The 15567-nt window shown below is 48.2% G+C and overlaps 1 protein-coding gene across 5 annotated transcripts in view; it reads left to right on the top strand.

Annotated features, from left to right (window-relative positions):
• The first annotated feature begins 202 nt into the window (after window positions 1–202).
• Window positions 203–15567, top strand: part of XDH (xanthine dehydrogenase) — a 59773-nt gene continuing 44408 nt past the window's right edge. For 4 of the 5 annotated variants that reach the window (XM_082852213.1, XM_082852211.1, XM_082852212.1 and 1 more), the window contains exons 1-6: window positions 203–333; window positions 5355–5412; window positions 8276–8372; window positions 9682–9790; window positions 13004–13130; window positions 14082–14143. In XM_082852213.1, coding sequence (XP_082708339.1) covers window positions 292–333; window positions 5355–5412; window positions 8276–8372; window positions 9682–9790; window positions 13004–13130; window positions 14082–14143 — 495 coding nt within the window. In that variant the 5' untranslated portion in view covers window positions 203–291. Of the gene's footprint in view, window positions 334–5354; window positions 5413–8275; window positions 8433–9681; window positions 9791–13003; window positions 13131–14081; window positions 14144–15567 lie in introns of those variants that run through there. The other variant, XM_082852214.1, reaches the window with a different exon arrangement.

The raw sequence follows: 15567 nt of genomic DNA, 5'->3' as shown, positions 1-15567 counted from the left end.
TGGCACCAGCATCCTCCTTGCTGATATCTGCCTGTGTCTTCCTCTGTGCTCTTCGACACAGGTGTTGGGGGTGTGATTTGCTGTGTGTGATTGCATTTTCCTTGATTATGTAAACGGGTGTCTTTTGCCAAGAACTCCCCATGCCCCGAAGCTCTGAGCTTGGTCCCTCCCATCGGCTGACTTCATTTCATTTTTTTGGGAGGCGTATTTTTCAAGTTGCAGAGCAGTAATAACTGGCAGTGCCTCTTGGGCATAAGGTACCTGGAGTTCAGGGACCCCCAACCCGTGACAATGACAGCAGATGAGTTGGTTTTCTTTGTGAATGGCAAAAAGGTAAGCAGAAGCTGACCCTTTCTCTGGTTTCCCTGATCCCCGGGAGGGATGTGTGTCCTCCGGAAAAGACCTGTTCTTGTTCTCTCTCTTTGGGTTCTCCCTTATTTGTTCGCCTTCTCTCTTTCTCTCTCTTCCTTCAAAGCTGTTGCTGCATTTGGGGTAACACTGGGGAAAGAAGACCTTCTCAGGGTTAGAACACAGCCAAGATACTCACAGGGTAAAGCAGTGATGGGGAGGGAAGCGAGAAGAAAGGCGTCTGTGAGTTCACCCGTGCTCCTTGCCACCTCTTCGCGGTAATAGAGACACTGGCAGGAAGCTGAGAAAGGTGGGCAGGGTTCTAGGTGAGATTGGAGGTCACCTCCATTTCTGTGTTTAATCAAATGTATCCTAAGGCTTTTGTTGCTTTCTTTACTGAGAAAAGGAGTAGGAATGTGTTTTCTTGCTAATCTCAGGGTATAAGATGTACACAGCTTTTTTTTTTTTTTTTCTTGCGGTACACGGGCCTCTCACCTCCGCGGCATGTGGGATCCTCCTGGACCGGGGCACGAACCCGCGTCCCCTGCATCGGCAGGCGGACTCCCAACCACTGCACCACCAGGGAAGCCCTCAGATGTACATAGCTTTGATTCTGATATTTCATCTGTGTAAATGTAACAGCTAAGTTGTGTGAGGACATCTACTGACATCTTGTGGCAAGCCACAATTTTTATTTCTTAAAGGGCACGCTTTTCTCCCCCCCCACACACTTAGTTATACATATAAATATTGCAAACCTCTTACTTTGATAAAAATTGCTCGCTTGGATTAACTTCATTGCTGCACAGGGACCTAGGGAAGGTGGGGATGGTAGGGCAGAGGGCGGTCTTATGATAAGGGTACCAGTCCTTGCAGCACCGGAAGGGTGAGAATCTTTGCGGATCTTAATGCAGGTGCAGGGAGAAGAGGGGGCGAGCACATCACATTGTCTCCACTGTCCACTTGCTCTCCCTACACGGGTGTTGAGGTGCTTGCATCTGCTTCAGCTCCCTTGTTGGAAAGGAAAGCGACAGTGAAAGGGTAGCCTTGGCTGCACATTGTGAATGGCCGTGTGCACAGCATGAGTGATGATTATACCCCATCGTCAGAGCAATTTTATTTGTTTTGCATCATTGGCAATTTTGAGTTGAGAAACTGGGTGACTTTGGAGGCAATTTTCAAGAACTAAAATGCATCTAGTGCTTAAATTGTCAGGATATATTTGGGTGAGTAGCAGGGGAATTCCATGAGCCGCCACAATGTCAGTGCTCCCAGGACTGTTGGATTCAGTTTGAGTGGTATCACTGGGTGGCCCTGGGAACTGGGGTCAGCTGTGCTCTTCCAGGTGCAGAGCTGTCTCTCTGTGCCGACTTCTTTTCAGGATTGGTCTCTGGTAGCAAACTAAGAGGCAGGGCAAATCTTCCTTGTTGGTGGCTCTTAGACTTGCGGTCGAGAATTCCAACGACTTTGTCACATTCAGCAATTGCATTGTAGAGATTTAAGAAACAGTCGTTGAATTGGCTTTCTCGATCCATTACTTACACAGTGGCATCTTCATGGCATTTTTCTAAGCAATTTTTATATTGGGTGAGCAAACGGATTCAGTGACTTCCAAGGCACAGTCTCACTCTAAGGTTTGATTATTTATTAAGCCATCAGTTCACGTGTGATGGTACAAGCTTCTGTTCTTCTTTGGGGACGGTTTGCTATGATGCACCGGATCTAGAAGCGAGCATCTCAAGGTGAATCTGGTTTGGTGAAAATTGTTTCCCCATGTATTTTATTTTCACCTTAGGAAAGCAATTTAAAATTTGTAGATAGTATCATTACATCAAACCCTACTATCTCTTTTTTTTTTTTTTTTTTTTTTGCGGTACGCAGGCCTCTCACTGTGGCGGCCTCTCCCGTTGCGGAGCACAGGCTCCGGACGCGCAGGCTCAGTGGCCATGGCTCACGGGCCCAGCCGCTCCGCGGCACATGGGATCTTCCTGGACCGGGGCACGAACCCGTGTCCCCTGCATCTGCAGGCGGACTCCCAACCACTGCGCCACCAGGGAAGCCCAAACCCTACTATCTCTTGAAGCTTCTACTACTACAGGTTTCTGTGATGAATATCAGTGCTTTTAATTTTATAAACACGCAGACTTTTGAGAATCTGCTGGAAAGGTGGTGAGGCAATGCAAGGAGGGATGAGCTGAAAGCAGCCCTATAAAAACTAGACCAAGCGAGAGAATTCCCAGTCAAATAAAGACAGCTGTAAGTTTCTTCGTAATTCTATTCCCAAGATATTCTAGATCTTTTGTTACCAGATATTGTGCAAGGAGGTTACCAAAGAAGCTGTTGGTACTTAGTGACTCACTCTTAAATATGAGCTTCCTACTCTCCCTGTTTCAGACCACTGTCCAGGATTCTGTCTTCACTCACTGTGGTCCTGGAGAGGGTGTAAGATGTCAATGATCAAATACCTCGAGGGCCTTCTGTGGTGGTGACAGGTCTTGGTGACGATGGTTTCCACATCTGATCTAGAGTCAGAGTCGAAGGGAAAGAGCTGCCCAGGATTTTGGTATCACCATAGTGACCATCCTCTTGGAGGACAGGATTCTTGTTTTTCTGAACAGTCACTCTCTGGTTAGTGGAGATGGTGGCCCCTAGAGGAGTCTGGGAAGATTCGGCATGTAGGGTGCAGTTGAAGGTGTCCAGGAGTGACCCCCACGAGAAGCAGCAGTCAGTGATGAGGCAACAGTCATTCACTCACCCACCCACCTACCCATGTCGTCAACATTTACAAGCTCCTCTGAGGCCTGAGCCTATGGGACACATATGTACTGGAGGAATACAATCTCTAAGACCAGGCAGTTACCATTCAGGAGTTTATGAACTAGTTGGCAAAGTGGACTGTGATTAGGTAAGGTGCCATATTCCAAAATGTATTTCAAAGAAAAGTATCCCCACCAGATACTCTTCTTAGATATTCCCAGACCACTTTGTATAGTGTTGGCACATAGTAGGTGCCCAATGAATGTGGACAGAATGAATGGATGAATATTAAAACCCTGAGAAACCCTCCACTAAAGAAACTTATTTTTCAGACTTTGTACTTTAAAGGTATTTTAAATTTACAAGGAATTCAAGGAAGGTTGGACCACTTGTGGCTGGGGTGATAAGGAAGTGTTTGGGGTCTTCTGATAAGTCAAGATGCAGGTGAAAGAGGAATGGAATGGCCAAAGGCACAGGAGTTAGAAGGTTTAAGTTGTATTTTCACTGGAGTATGAAGACCAGCTTGGCAGGGAAGCAGGAGGGGAACAGGCTGAAAATGAAGACTGGGGACACATTGAAAAGGGTCTTGAAAGACAGCCTAAGGAACTTGGATGCTACCTTGAATATGTGGGAGGTCACTGAAGGCACTGAGCAGAGAACTGATGGGATGTGATAAAAGGAGAGCAGCAGGGCAGGAGGAAGGGGAGGCAGGAGCCTCTTGGTAAGCTAAGAGGATCTTATTGCCATCTTTGAGAAAGGTAATAAAGACTTTTATTTTGTGCATTTATGATTTAATTTCCAAGAGAAAAGAAACAACTCCTTGTGTAAAATTTATAACCAGGAAAATTTGAACAAGCTGTACCTGTGGGGTGTAATCATAAAAGAAAATTAATTTTATCTTCCACTTTCCTTTCAACTTTATTCAAGGGTAAATTTTGGTAGTTTCATGACTTTCTGGATTACTCTTAGCGAACAAAAAATCCTATGGGCAATTATAAGTTGCCAAACACAGTTTCATTTCAGGACAGAGAGGAGAGGGTAGTGAGAAAGTTCTTATTTATTAGGTGCTGGTGTAGGATGGCTTCCCGCTGCTGGGAACCTTCAACTGCAAGTCTTATGACATGGTGTAGGGGGCTGTTTTCTCAGTCTGGCTGTTCTCCCTCAGCCTCCAGTTTTGGGAGGTCCACTCCATACAGATTCTGATGGAGGTCCCATCACCTCCTGTAGTCAGTCTTCCAGGAATGATTTAAACACCTCCAAGCAAGTTCTCTCTCTCACATATGGCCTGTGCTGGGTCCATGGCACAATAATTTCACATCCTTTGCTCTTCCAAACTCTGGAAGTGTACACCAATCCTTACACTACAATTCTTCCTCAGCTTGTCTGGTAACACTTTTTCTATCTTTTAGCTAAGCCAGACCACCATATGCCCTGCAGCATGTGAGCTTTACATGTAGGGCTATAGAAGCCCCTCATGAAGTTGGAGGTGTGAGGCAGATTCCTCCTCCTCCTACTTTAGGAAGATGTGAGAATCATAGTGCAGGTCTCTCTAAAGAAACTCTTATCACACATTCTCTCCCCTTGATCATCCCAATCACCCGGACCCTTTTAGGCTTGATGATGCATGAGGAGAAGTGAAACAGGTTTTCATAGATTTCCTTTGATGATTTGCATCTGAAACTAGCACCACACCTCATGGACAAACTTTCTGCCTTATTGAACATTCTGTTTGTGGGCCTTTGGTTTGAGAGTTCTTCTCCATTTCTAACCTGTGTTAGTGCTATTGACTGTGATGACCCAATGCATACCACACTCTGTTATGAGCACAGGCCAGCAGACTGGCCGTCCACCGCCTGAGAGTCCACCCTCCAGGATGCAAAGCCAGAGGTCTGCATGCCACCGCTCCCAGCTGTCCCTGGCGTTCACAAATGTGCTCCAGCAGCTGGAAATGAAATGACTTGTTCAATTTGAAGGGAACTTTGCCTTGGTCAGCCCAGCACGGCCGGCGCCGTACCTAAGTGCTCTGTGGTGGGTCCAGAGCTGAGCACTAATGCAGAATTTTACAATTGCAGCATGTCCGCAGGTACACGATTTGGCTTGCAGCTGATATGCTCATCTTATAGAATTAAGAAAAACACCTTCGTTTTCATGATATATGTAGCACATCTCCATTAACTCTACAAATTCTTGGGTGAGACGATGACTAAGTATACCTCTGATATAGTTTTCTTTGGTGTTTGCTTTTATAGGTGGTGGAGAAAAATGCAGATCCAGAAACAAGCCTTTTGGCCTACCTGAGAAGAAAATGTATCCTGACTTTGGAGCAGGGGTGAGGGAGAGGGGGCACTTGGGGACTCGTTCTCTGGGCCTTACCCCATTTGCTATGACTGGTCTGGAGGCCGTGAAGTGCAGAGGAAAGAGCACTGGGTTAGGGCTCTGGACCCCTGTGTCTTAGTTGCAGCTCTGCCACTTGCCAGCTGTGTGACCTTGGGAAGTCATTTGAGGCTGGTGCGTCTGAAATTCTCAGCTGCCGAGTAAGAATATGGTTCTTGATGTTCTTCAAGTCTCCTGCATTTAAGTTTCTACCCTGGGCCTGTAAAACAAGCAGCTCCAAGAGACCCTCCTTAGCTCTGGCAAGCTTCGTGGTCATTCCCCTCCCCCCACCCCCAGGAGGAGCAGAGCCTGCCTCAGCAGACCTTTGTTAATACCTAAATGGGCTTCCCAGGCAGGGTTTCTAGCTCTGCGAAGGTGGAGAGAAAGTCAGGGGAAGGGGTATTTTTTGGGGAAAATGCTGCCTGAGGTGGGAATCGTGTAGAGGCACCATCCACTGTGGGAATGGCAGGCACTGGGAAGCGTGGGGTGGGGGACTCCTGAGCAGGGTTGGGGTACTGCTCTGCTCCCAAGATCCCCCATCCCTTTTGTTCTTTCCTAGTAGGAAAGTATTCTGAGGCCCTGGAACAATACCAGCAGTAAAGCTAGAATAGGAGCTAACATTAATGGGCACTGACTACATATGGGTGGAGTTCAAGGTGATTTATGTAGGCTATCTCACTGATTCACAGCGATCCCTTTAACAGAGGAGGAAGCGAGGCTGGATGTGTTAAGGGATACACCTCCCCCTCGTGTGTTCTGGGCAAATGCTGGCAGACCTGGACTGAAGCCGGGAGCCATGCTCTGAACTTCCCACCCACACTGGAAACTCTCTAGGGGTCTGTTGTAGAATGATACTCATCCTGACCTCTGTCTATAAACCCTTGTGGCTCCCAGAGGCAGGGACGTCTGGTGGCTCCTTGCAGTGACATACTTTGGAACAACAAAGGATCGTTTCAGCACCCTCAGAAGCCAGCCTGGAATCCATGGCCTTGCCTCTGGTTCTTTCACCTCCTATCAGATAGTGGCTGGCTCTAGTGTACTTTGTCCTGGATTTTTGACCTGGTGGGGGCAGGTCTGGAGGTTCACAGCACATGGACCTGATGGCGTTTTTTGTAGACCTGGAGTCACTCAGTGGGATCAGGGGACTGCGTGGGACTCCATTTCCAGCCCATCTACCTGGGTGGTCTGGAAAGAGAGGCTCACTCTTAGAGATTTTTGACATCAATTTTAGATTTCTAGCACAGTTTTGAAGACGTGACAGCCTCAGAAATTCCTGATCATAGCAGTTGGCTGGTTTAAAGGCCAAATCTCAAATGAACTCCACACCTGAAAGTTGGCATGTAAATATGAAGTCCTGGTGGCTTCCTGCTGCCTGTGTTGAGAGTTGATCTGTGGGAGTTCCAGGCAAGAGAGAAGACACTAGCCTTGACTTCTACCCTGGCTTCCAGAAGGATGCCCAGGCTAGCAGAAGACCTCTAGACTACTTTGGGCTGCTTCCATTCGTCCTCACGTGCCCCTAGAGTGGTCTAAACTGCTGATCTCATATGTCCAGACTAGTGAAGAGAATAACTCGAGATCTAGAGATCCCTCCCCAGCTGTGCTTTAAAAGAAGCAGCAGCATGGTGGGGGAGGAGTCAGATGGCCGTGTTCCCTAACACTCAAGGTGACACAAGTGGCTGTCACCTTGCAGGGCGCACATTACATCTTGGGTCTCAGTCTTCCTCCCTTCGTTCCTTCGTTCCTTCATTCCTTCCTTCCTTTCCTTCTTTCTTTCTCTCTTTCCCTCTCTCTCTCTCTTTCTCTCTCTCTGTCTTCCTTCCTCCCTCCCTCCCTCCCTCTCTCTCTCTTTCTTTCTTTCACCAATTCCTGCCCTACCTGCTAACCACATTATTATGAAGATCAAGCGGGCCCATGGGTATAGCTGCTTTCCAAGTAGAAGATGCTTTATCATTGTTAGTTATTAATTTTATCTTGAAATTAGGGTAGTGACCAGGGATAATAGCCTCAGGTCCTTCCATCTTCAGTAGGAAGATAGATGGCCTGGAGGCCTGTGGGCCTGAGGGAAAAGCAGCGATGGAGCCTGTGTGTCCCCGGGAAAGAGGCCACCATAACTGCTGTTCTCCAGAATAGCCTATTAGTTAGGCACTTTTCAAGCGCAAAGTATCGGAGATTTTGTTTCCACCAATATATAAGAGGTGGCTCCAATATTGGTTTCTGACCTCAAAAATATCTTCATTTTAATTTCCATTCACATATCCTATGGGATGGATATTCAGAAGCCCCTGGTCCAGCCTTAATTTTGGTCCCTGGACCTCATCAATCCAGAAGGTTTGGCAGGAGGATGAGGGAAGCCGAACTCAGCAAGTCCCATGCTGGCTTGAATGGCTTCCTTGCATGACCAGCTGGGGTGATGTGAGGGCTGGCCCACATACTCAGTCTTTGAGGTGCCTGATTTACCTGCCCAGTGAGACCACAGGGTTGGGGGACTGTTAAGACCACACCTAGAAGACCTTGATCCCCAGAAAATCTCCAGGATTAGAGAGCAGTGGAACTCCAGTCCCAGGGGTTGACACATGGGTGCTGGTGCCTTTCCTTTTGTGTACAATGGAATTGGCCTCATTCCCTGATCCCGTCTGAGTGGGAGGCCGTGTGGGTCTGCTGCCTCCCGGGTTGAGGGGCCTGAGCCTGCGTGTGGACGAATGGCTCTTCACTTGAAGCTCAGTCCAGGCATTTCCCAGCAGCCCAACAAAGACTTTTTTTTCTCTGAGTTCATATTCTTTAACCCTTGACTATCTAGTGGGGCTGAGAGGGACAAAGCTGGGCTGCGGAGAAGGCGGCTGTGGGGCCTGCACGGTGATGCTTTCCAAGTATGATCGTCTCCAGGACAAGATCATGTATCCTTTGCCTGCTGGCTGATGGCCTTTGAGGACCGTGATGCAGGGGTCAGCTTTTGAGTGAGTGTGCGTGTGCGCACATACATGTAAGCCCCTGTATTTCTAAGTAGACTTTGGTCATGAAGAGGGACATTATAGAATGATGTCTTAGGAAGTATCTTCCTGGCTTATAAATATATATGGACAAGATTCTGAACTGCTGAAAATAATCATCTTTTTAAAATTCAGACTTATATCACATCCCATGAAATCCTTCAGTAGGCCTCCATTGCCCCCAAATTAAAGTCCAATCTTTTTGTTCAACATGTGAGGTCCTTCAGTTTTCCCCATCTTTCCTCTCCAGTTTTCTTTCTCTTCACGGGTCCAGCACTCTGTTCATGCAGAAACAATTGTGAACTACCAATGCTCCATGCCCATTCATTTCTTGGTCTTTGCAGAAGCTGTTTCCCGTCTTGAATGTCCTTTTCTCAAGGACTTCTCTACCTGGCTATCTCTTACTAGCACTTTAGGACTGGGCAAAATATCACCTCCTCTAGGAAGCCTTCCTTGACCTCCCAAGACTGGGTTAGGTGCCCCTTGTCTCTGCTGGTGCCATGGTGCCCTGTGCATAGCCCTCCTGAAACACTTACCGTAAAATATTTAAATTTCATCTTCACACTGGCTTCTGTTTTCCTGAGTTGAAGGCAGTCTATTAGAGGACAGAGATTCCATCTTATTCACCTTTATTTCCTCAGCCCTCGGCAGGGTGCCTGGCACTTGGTTGGCCTTCAGTAACTGATGTTGTCTGTATGAGTGAATGAGCGATGAATAAAGGGATAGATGTGGGGAAGCTATTTCTAAGGGGTTGGTGTCCCATGCCACCTGGGGATTTCCCCTCCCTCTCCCCACAGAGGAGTGGGAGAAATGGAGGTGAGTGAAAGCAGAGAAGCAAAAGTGACAGGAGGTTCTGAAATTGAAGTGGCTAAGGACGGGCCCTGCAGAGAGAGGAGCACACTTTGGGCCTGGAAACTGCCAGAAGCTTCCTCTTGACTCAGCCTCCAGTGTCAGGCTAAGAGGCAGCTGAAAGTGACCCTGGCTCCCGTGCTCCAGCTCAGAGGCCTAGGGTGCACCGGTGTGTGACTCCACAGGACGCCGGAGGGGCTCGAGCGCAGAGTCTTGGGTAGAGAGGTGAGGACACCTGTAGAAAAGACAAGAACATACTATAGAGTGAAGCGAAGTGACACAGGCATCACAGATCTCCCAGACCCTGCACCCAGGCCTGCTCTGATGACCTGAGTGGTCGATGGAATGACCTTAATTTGGGTTCCAGTCACTTTTCTGCCAATGCCTGCCTGGCCCCCATTTGCTCCTTGCACCATGTTGCCGTGACAACTGTGGAAGGAATCGGAAGTACCAAGACGAGGCTGCATCCTGTGCAGGTAACCAGAGGCTCGACCAAGGCTGCAGACTTGCTCTGGGTCTTTGGGCTGAGTGTCACTTCCCGGGCCAAGGTGGCATTCCGGCCCAGCCACCTCCCCAGATCCTCGTGGAGGTGAGGGGGTGGCTGTGAGGCAGGAAGTGGAGGCACCCGAGCCTGGAGCTCCCTCCTGTGTCTGGGTGGATGGTGACATTGCATGCCCCATGGGAACCAAGAGGTCAACTGGATCTGGCGGCTGTAAGTCCAGCTGTGTCAGAGCTGGAGGAGGAGGGGCAGGGGGACTTCCTCACCTTGTGCCCGAGCGTGCTTAGGAAGCCCCCTTGCCGTCTCAGACTGAAGATTCCAAATGCTCTGCGCCCCTTGATAAAAAGCCCACCTACTCCCTGCTCCCTCCAGTGGTAATTTCATTGCACCTCTCACCTTTCACCCATGGATCCTATAGACATGGGCTCATTAAAATGGAGGTTAGCAAGGGCTGAGTCAGAGAACAGAGACACATGGGTGTCTGACCAGTGCTTTCTCCCTGATGGTACCAGGCACCTGAGGATGAAGCGAAATTGGGAACACTTTGGGGAAGAGTGGGCAGTAGTCTGAGGGGTTTGTGGAGAGAGAAAGGTTGCTCGTAGACAAGGTGGATTGGAGCCCATGTGGGAGCAGAGCACAGTGGGAAGGAAAAGCCACTGTTCCTGGTGCTTACATTCAGGGAAACTGAGGCAGGAGGTCCTTAGGAGATTGCATCATGGAAGGTGCCTGAGCCAGGCCCTTTTCTTAATCTTCCCTTGACTGTGTCATTCAGATCCTGTCACCCTTGTGCCCCTTATGTGAGTCTGGAGTCAGGATCGCTGGTTATATAATTAGCAAACTAATTATACTATTATATATTATAATTATACTATACAAACTAATTATATATTAGCAAACTACGTATAATTAGCAAACTAATTATACTCCCTGGAGGGAGCATCTTGGGCCAGTCATGTGGGGTCAGAGCGCGGTGGGGTGGTATTGCTTCACTGCCATGTCTTTGCTTCCTAGGCAGGAAAAGGGCAGATTACTAAACTTGTCCAACCTGCAGCGGATGTGAGAAGATTAATGAGGGCTTGTACTTTTCTTTGAAACATAGATGAAAGAAAGAATGAACCGTTTAAACACAGGGATCATATCCATACAATGAAGTGAAAACCCTCTCTTTCCAATGGAATAGATCCTTATTCCTGATGTACTTCTTTTGGCTCCAGATAAGCTGTAGATTCCACTTCCTCTTGTCCATTTCTGTTTTTCTCTTGGCTTCTACGACACCACACTTCCCTCATTTTCCTCCTACCTCCATGCTTGCACCATGTACAGCTCTTCCTCGGCTCAGTGCCTAATTGCTGCAGCACCCTGGGCTCTGGCCTGGGCCCCATCTCTTCTCCGCCTTCACACTCTCCTGAGGTGAGTTTAATGCCATCTACATGTGAATGCATCATCTTTGTATCTTCAGTTTCGACCTCTCCTCAGAGACCAGACTCCTCTTTCCAGCTGCCTACTTAAATCGCTAGATGGATGTCTAATCTCAAACTTAACAAAACCCTATTTTCCCCCCAACTTCTTTCTTCCCTGGTCTTCCTCCATCTGAGTCAGTGGCAAAAGCATCCACCCAATTGCTCAAGATAAAAATCTAGGAGTCACCTATGATTCTTTCTCTGATACACCACACCCAATCCATCCAGAAGTAGTAACTACTCTACCTCCAAACTTTACAATGAAATCTTCATTTTTTTCCTGTTTCCCCCATTAATGTTTGGTTCAAGTCACTATCCCCTCTTGCCTAGGCCACTTTAGTGTCCTGTTCCCCTGTTTCTTCTCTTGCCCCTACAGCTATTCCCTGCCCAGCAGCTAGAGTGATTCTTTAAAAACGCAAATTCGATCATATCAAGCCCTGCTGAAATTCCCCTTAAAGCCCTCTCATCATCACACCCAGAATAACCATCCGGATCCCTAACCCTGGTTTATGAAGAGCTGCACGGACTGGCTGCTGCCTGTTCCCCCAGCTGACATCCCTTGTCCCAGGATTCCATCCACCCTGGCCTTTCAGCAGCTCTAGCGCATCAGACTTTCGCACTGTCTGTGCTCAGAGCCTTTGCACTCGCTGTTCCCTCTGCCTGGGATACACCCTTCCCTGCTCCAAATTACGTCATTAAGTTCAACTGGAAGGTCACTTTTTCAGAGTGGCTTTTCTAACCACTCCAAATAGCCACTAGTCAGTCTGGGTCATGTCCTCTTGTACTAATTCTCTACAGAGCACTGACCTCCACCTCAAATTTTCTTCTTTGTTTTTGTCAGTATCTCCCCTACTAGGATATGAGCTTCGTGAGACCAGGAACCTCATCTCTTCTTTACTCTCTGTCCCCAGTGCCTTTACCGCTCCTGGTACATAATAGTTTCTCAGTAAATATCTGTCAAATGAATGACTAGCCATGCTAGGCACTGGGGATACAACATTCTAGCAATTTTACTTAATGTAAGTTCCAAGAGAGATTCCCAGAGATTAAAAAATAGTGTAGATGAGGAGAATCTCCTTGTAATAAAAATCTTGCAGGTTTGAATGAAAATTCTGTGACATTCAATGCTTTTAGTGAATTCTATATCACACATTTCCCAATTCTTAAGTCCCCACCCGTTGGACTTCAAGGATTGCCTTCACATAAGAATACAGCAGCATTCTAATTTGGAATAAAATGCATTCATTTGGTTGATTTTGGATTGTGGGGTAGTGTAGTTAGAAGAACCTGACACAGCTCTAGCATTCACTATGTGTGATCTTGCATACATGTCTTAAATCTCTGAGCCGGCTTCCTCCTCTCTCTGTTGAAGGGAATGAAGGGTGAGAAGCCCCTCTGGCTATAACAGTCGTTGTTCTTTGAGGGGGCTGTCCTATTAATAACTCCTATGGGTTGACGCCTTCCTCTATGCCAGGGATGATGTTAAGAGTTTTACGTGAATGATCTCACTGAATCCTCTAAGTGCTAGGATGGTCCTAAACATATAGACAAGGCTTAGTGAGGCTTGGTAACTGGCCAAGGTCACAGCTGGGAAGTGGCAGCACTACGATTTGACTTCACGCGGTCTGCTACCCTACGCTGCCTGTCGACATGGGCTGGCTCCAGCTGAGTCGCGAGGGAGCCTGGGAGGGTTCTGCAACACAGGTGTCTACGTCATCTGCCCCTTTTAGGAGAGAATCGCCAAAAGCCACGGCTCCCAGTGTGGGTTCTGCACCCCCGGCATCGTCATGAGCATGTACACGCTGCTTCGGAACCAGCCCGAGCCCACTGTTGAGGAGATCGAGGATGCCTTCCAGGGTATGGGCCTTGAGGCAGGGCCTGGGAGGTGGAGTGGCAAGTGGGGCTCTGAGGAGGGCAGGGCAGGGCCAGAGTGGATGCCAGGCGTGGAGTAGGAGTTCCAGGCACTGCCTTTTGAGGGAAAGGCTCAGGCCATCCCACCATGTTGGTTACGATTGACTGGAAGTGGTGCTTTCTTAATTGGAAGAACACTTGGGTGGTTTGGAGACCTTCTGGGGTCTCCTGCCTTAGTGTTCATCTTCCTGAGGTGTCTTCTGCTCTCACCCCGTGCTAGGATGGGGTAGCCATGAGTGGCCGGCGTGGGAGGAGATCGTCTGGGAAACTGCACAGAAGCTAATGACATGGCGTCTTCCCTTGCTGCTTCTTCAGAGCAGGGTTCTGCAGGGCAAGGGCCACCTATGAGGAAGGAGGCCATGACTCTGAGCCTTGAGCAGGGACTGGCTTCCCACTTTGCCTTCTGTGAATGGGCCCAGATGGTTGGGCCTGGTATCTGTTCCTCTGAATTGAGTAGAGAACGCTCCCCACTCATTCAATCCATTTTAATGCATCATTTATTCAGTCAGTTATATGAAGTCCTATCATATGTCAGGCACAATACAGGGTACAGGGGACACAGGGATGAAAGACACAGTCCCTCCTCTCAAGGAAGTTGTACTCTGAAGGGGAAGACAGCTTATAATGTAGTTTGATAAGCTCACTGATAAAGCTATGACTAGGCACCATGGGAGGACTTAGGAGGAGCACCTGATTCAGTCTAGGCATTCTAGCAAGGCTTCCTGGAAGAAGTGGTAGACGTTTTGAAGTCAGGGGTACAAGCAGGAGGAGGGTCATTCCAAGCAAAGAAAATAGAATATGTAAAGAGAGCATTTAACTGAGCTGGGAGCAAAGCCACAAACCCCTTAGCTGCTCCGGGGCCTGCGCTGACACTGCAGCTTTTTCCTTGGCCCACAGGAAACCTGTGCCGCTGTACAGGCTACAGACCCATCCTCCAGGGCTTCCGGACTTTCGCCAAGGTAAGTTGGGGCCCTGACACAGCAGTGGCGCTGCTCCTGAAGCAGCAACACTCAGGAATCACAGCTGGGAGGGATGCCACGGGCCTCTGGGTTACAGAGAAAAATGATCATGTGGCCAGCTGGCGGGTCCTTCTGCCGCAGGTACCTGGCAAGGGTGTTGGACTGTGCCGCTCTTATTCTGGGGGTTGGAGGGAGGTGGTGGTTCTCATCAATAGCATGGAGACTTTTCTTCCAGGGAAGGCCTGGAGAACTGGTTACTGGAAGGGACATGCTGCCTAAGAGCTAATTTCCTCCAGGGCATTCGGGCTTGGCATCCTTCCTTGGTGACTGGCATGCTCAGCCCCTGGCACAGGTGCTGAACATGGCATTTAATAACGACCCAGCCTGACTCAGCACTCGAGTCCCTCCTCCTTTCCTGTCCCCGCTGCTTTCTGCAGCTGGCACTCTGCTGGGCTTATGAAACTGCTAATTAGATCTTCAGACGGTGTGTGAACCCCTGTAGTGTTCATATTCCTCTGCGTGAGAAACCACAGCTGGGGTGCATGAGCATTGGTTACATAAACGCAGACACACACCTGTCATCCGGCAAGGAGGACGGGGGGCTGGCTTCTCCTTTCTTGGCTCAATCTCCCCAGATTCTACCTGATTTCCCAGCTGGGTCAAGTTGATCCTGACTCCAATCAAACTGTCTCGTCTCAATTTGATTCTGGGTTAAGGGGAGAGTCACAGGCTCCTGTGCCTTTCACTGACTGTTAGAGTTGGTACAGTACAAAAAGGAGTATTGTGTCCAAATAGTCCAAAAGGGTGGAGATGGAGATGGAGCCTCTAAGGATGGAAAATGCCACATCCTGGTGAATGCTGTTGATGATGAGGAACCAGGAGGTACGGATTTAAATGAAAATGATTGAAAGCTTAGATTCAGAATCTGCAGACCTGGGTTCAAATCCCATTCCATCACTTAACTGATGCATGATATTGGGCAAATTTCCTTGTTTCTAAAATGGGGATTGTAATAATACCTACCTTACAGTGCTTGTGGAAAGGACTTCTTGTAAAGCTCTTAGGACAATGCCTGGCACATCTTACATTTTTAGTAAATGGCAACATAAATTATGATGCTGGTACATTTTTTCCATTACCCATATTTGATCTTCATGTATTGCTTAGGCTTCCCTGAGAACCAGGGATTGTTAATCTTGTGCATGTACTTATTTCATAGGAGGCTTCTCAAAGAAATACAATCTGACCAGCTCTCCTAGTTTCTCCAGAGAGAAGGGCTTTTGAGTGTAGCTGACAATTATACTCCTTCTGTGGGTCAGAGTTTTATCATCATTTACACAGTTCCTGAATCTATTGTGACACCATGGGAGGAGGTGAGCTGCACCCCCTTCACTCCAGCTGCCTGGCAGTGTAGAGCAGAGTAG

The sequence above is a fragment of the Leucopleurus acutus genome (genome assembly GCF_964270905.1).
Source record: "Leucopleurus acutus genome assembly, chromosome: 12".
In the NCBI taxonomy this organism is placed as follows: domain Eukaryota; kingdom Metazoa; phylum Chordata; class Mammalia; order Artiodactyla; family Delphinidae; genus Leucopleurus; species Leucopleurus acutus.
This window is presented reverse-complemented; position numbering and strand designations above follow the sequence as displayed.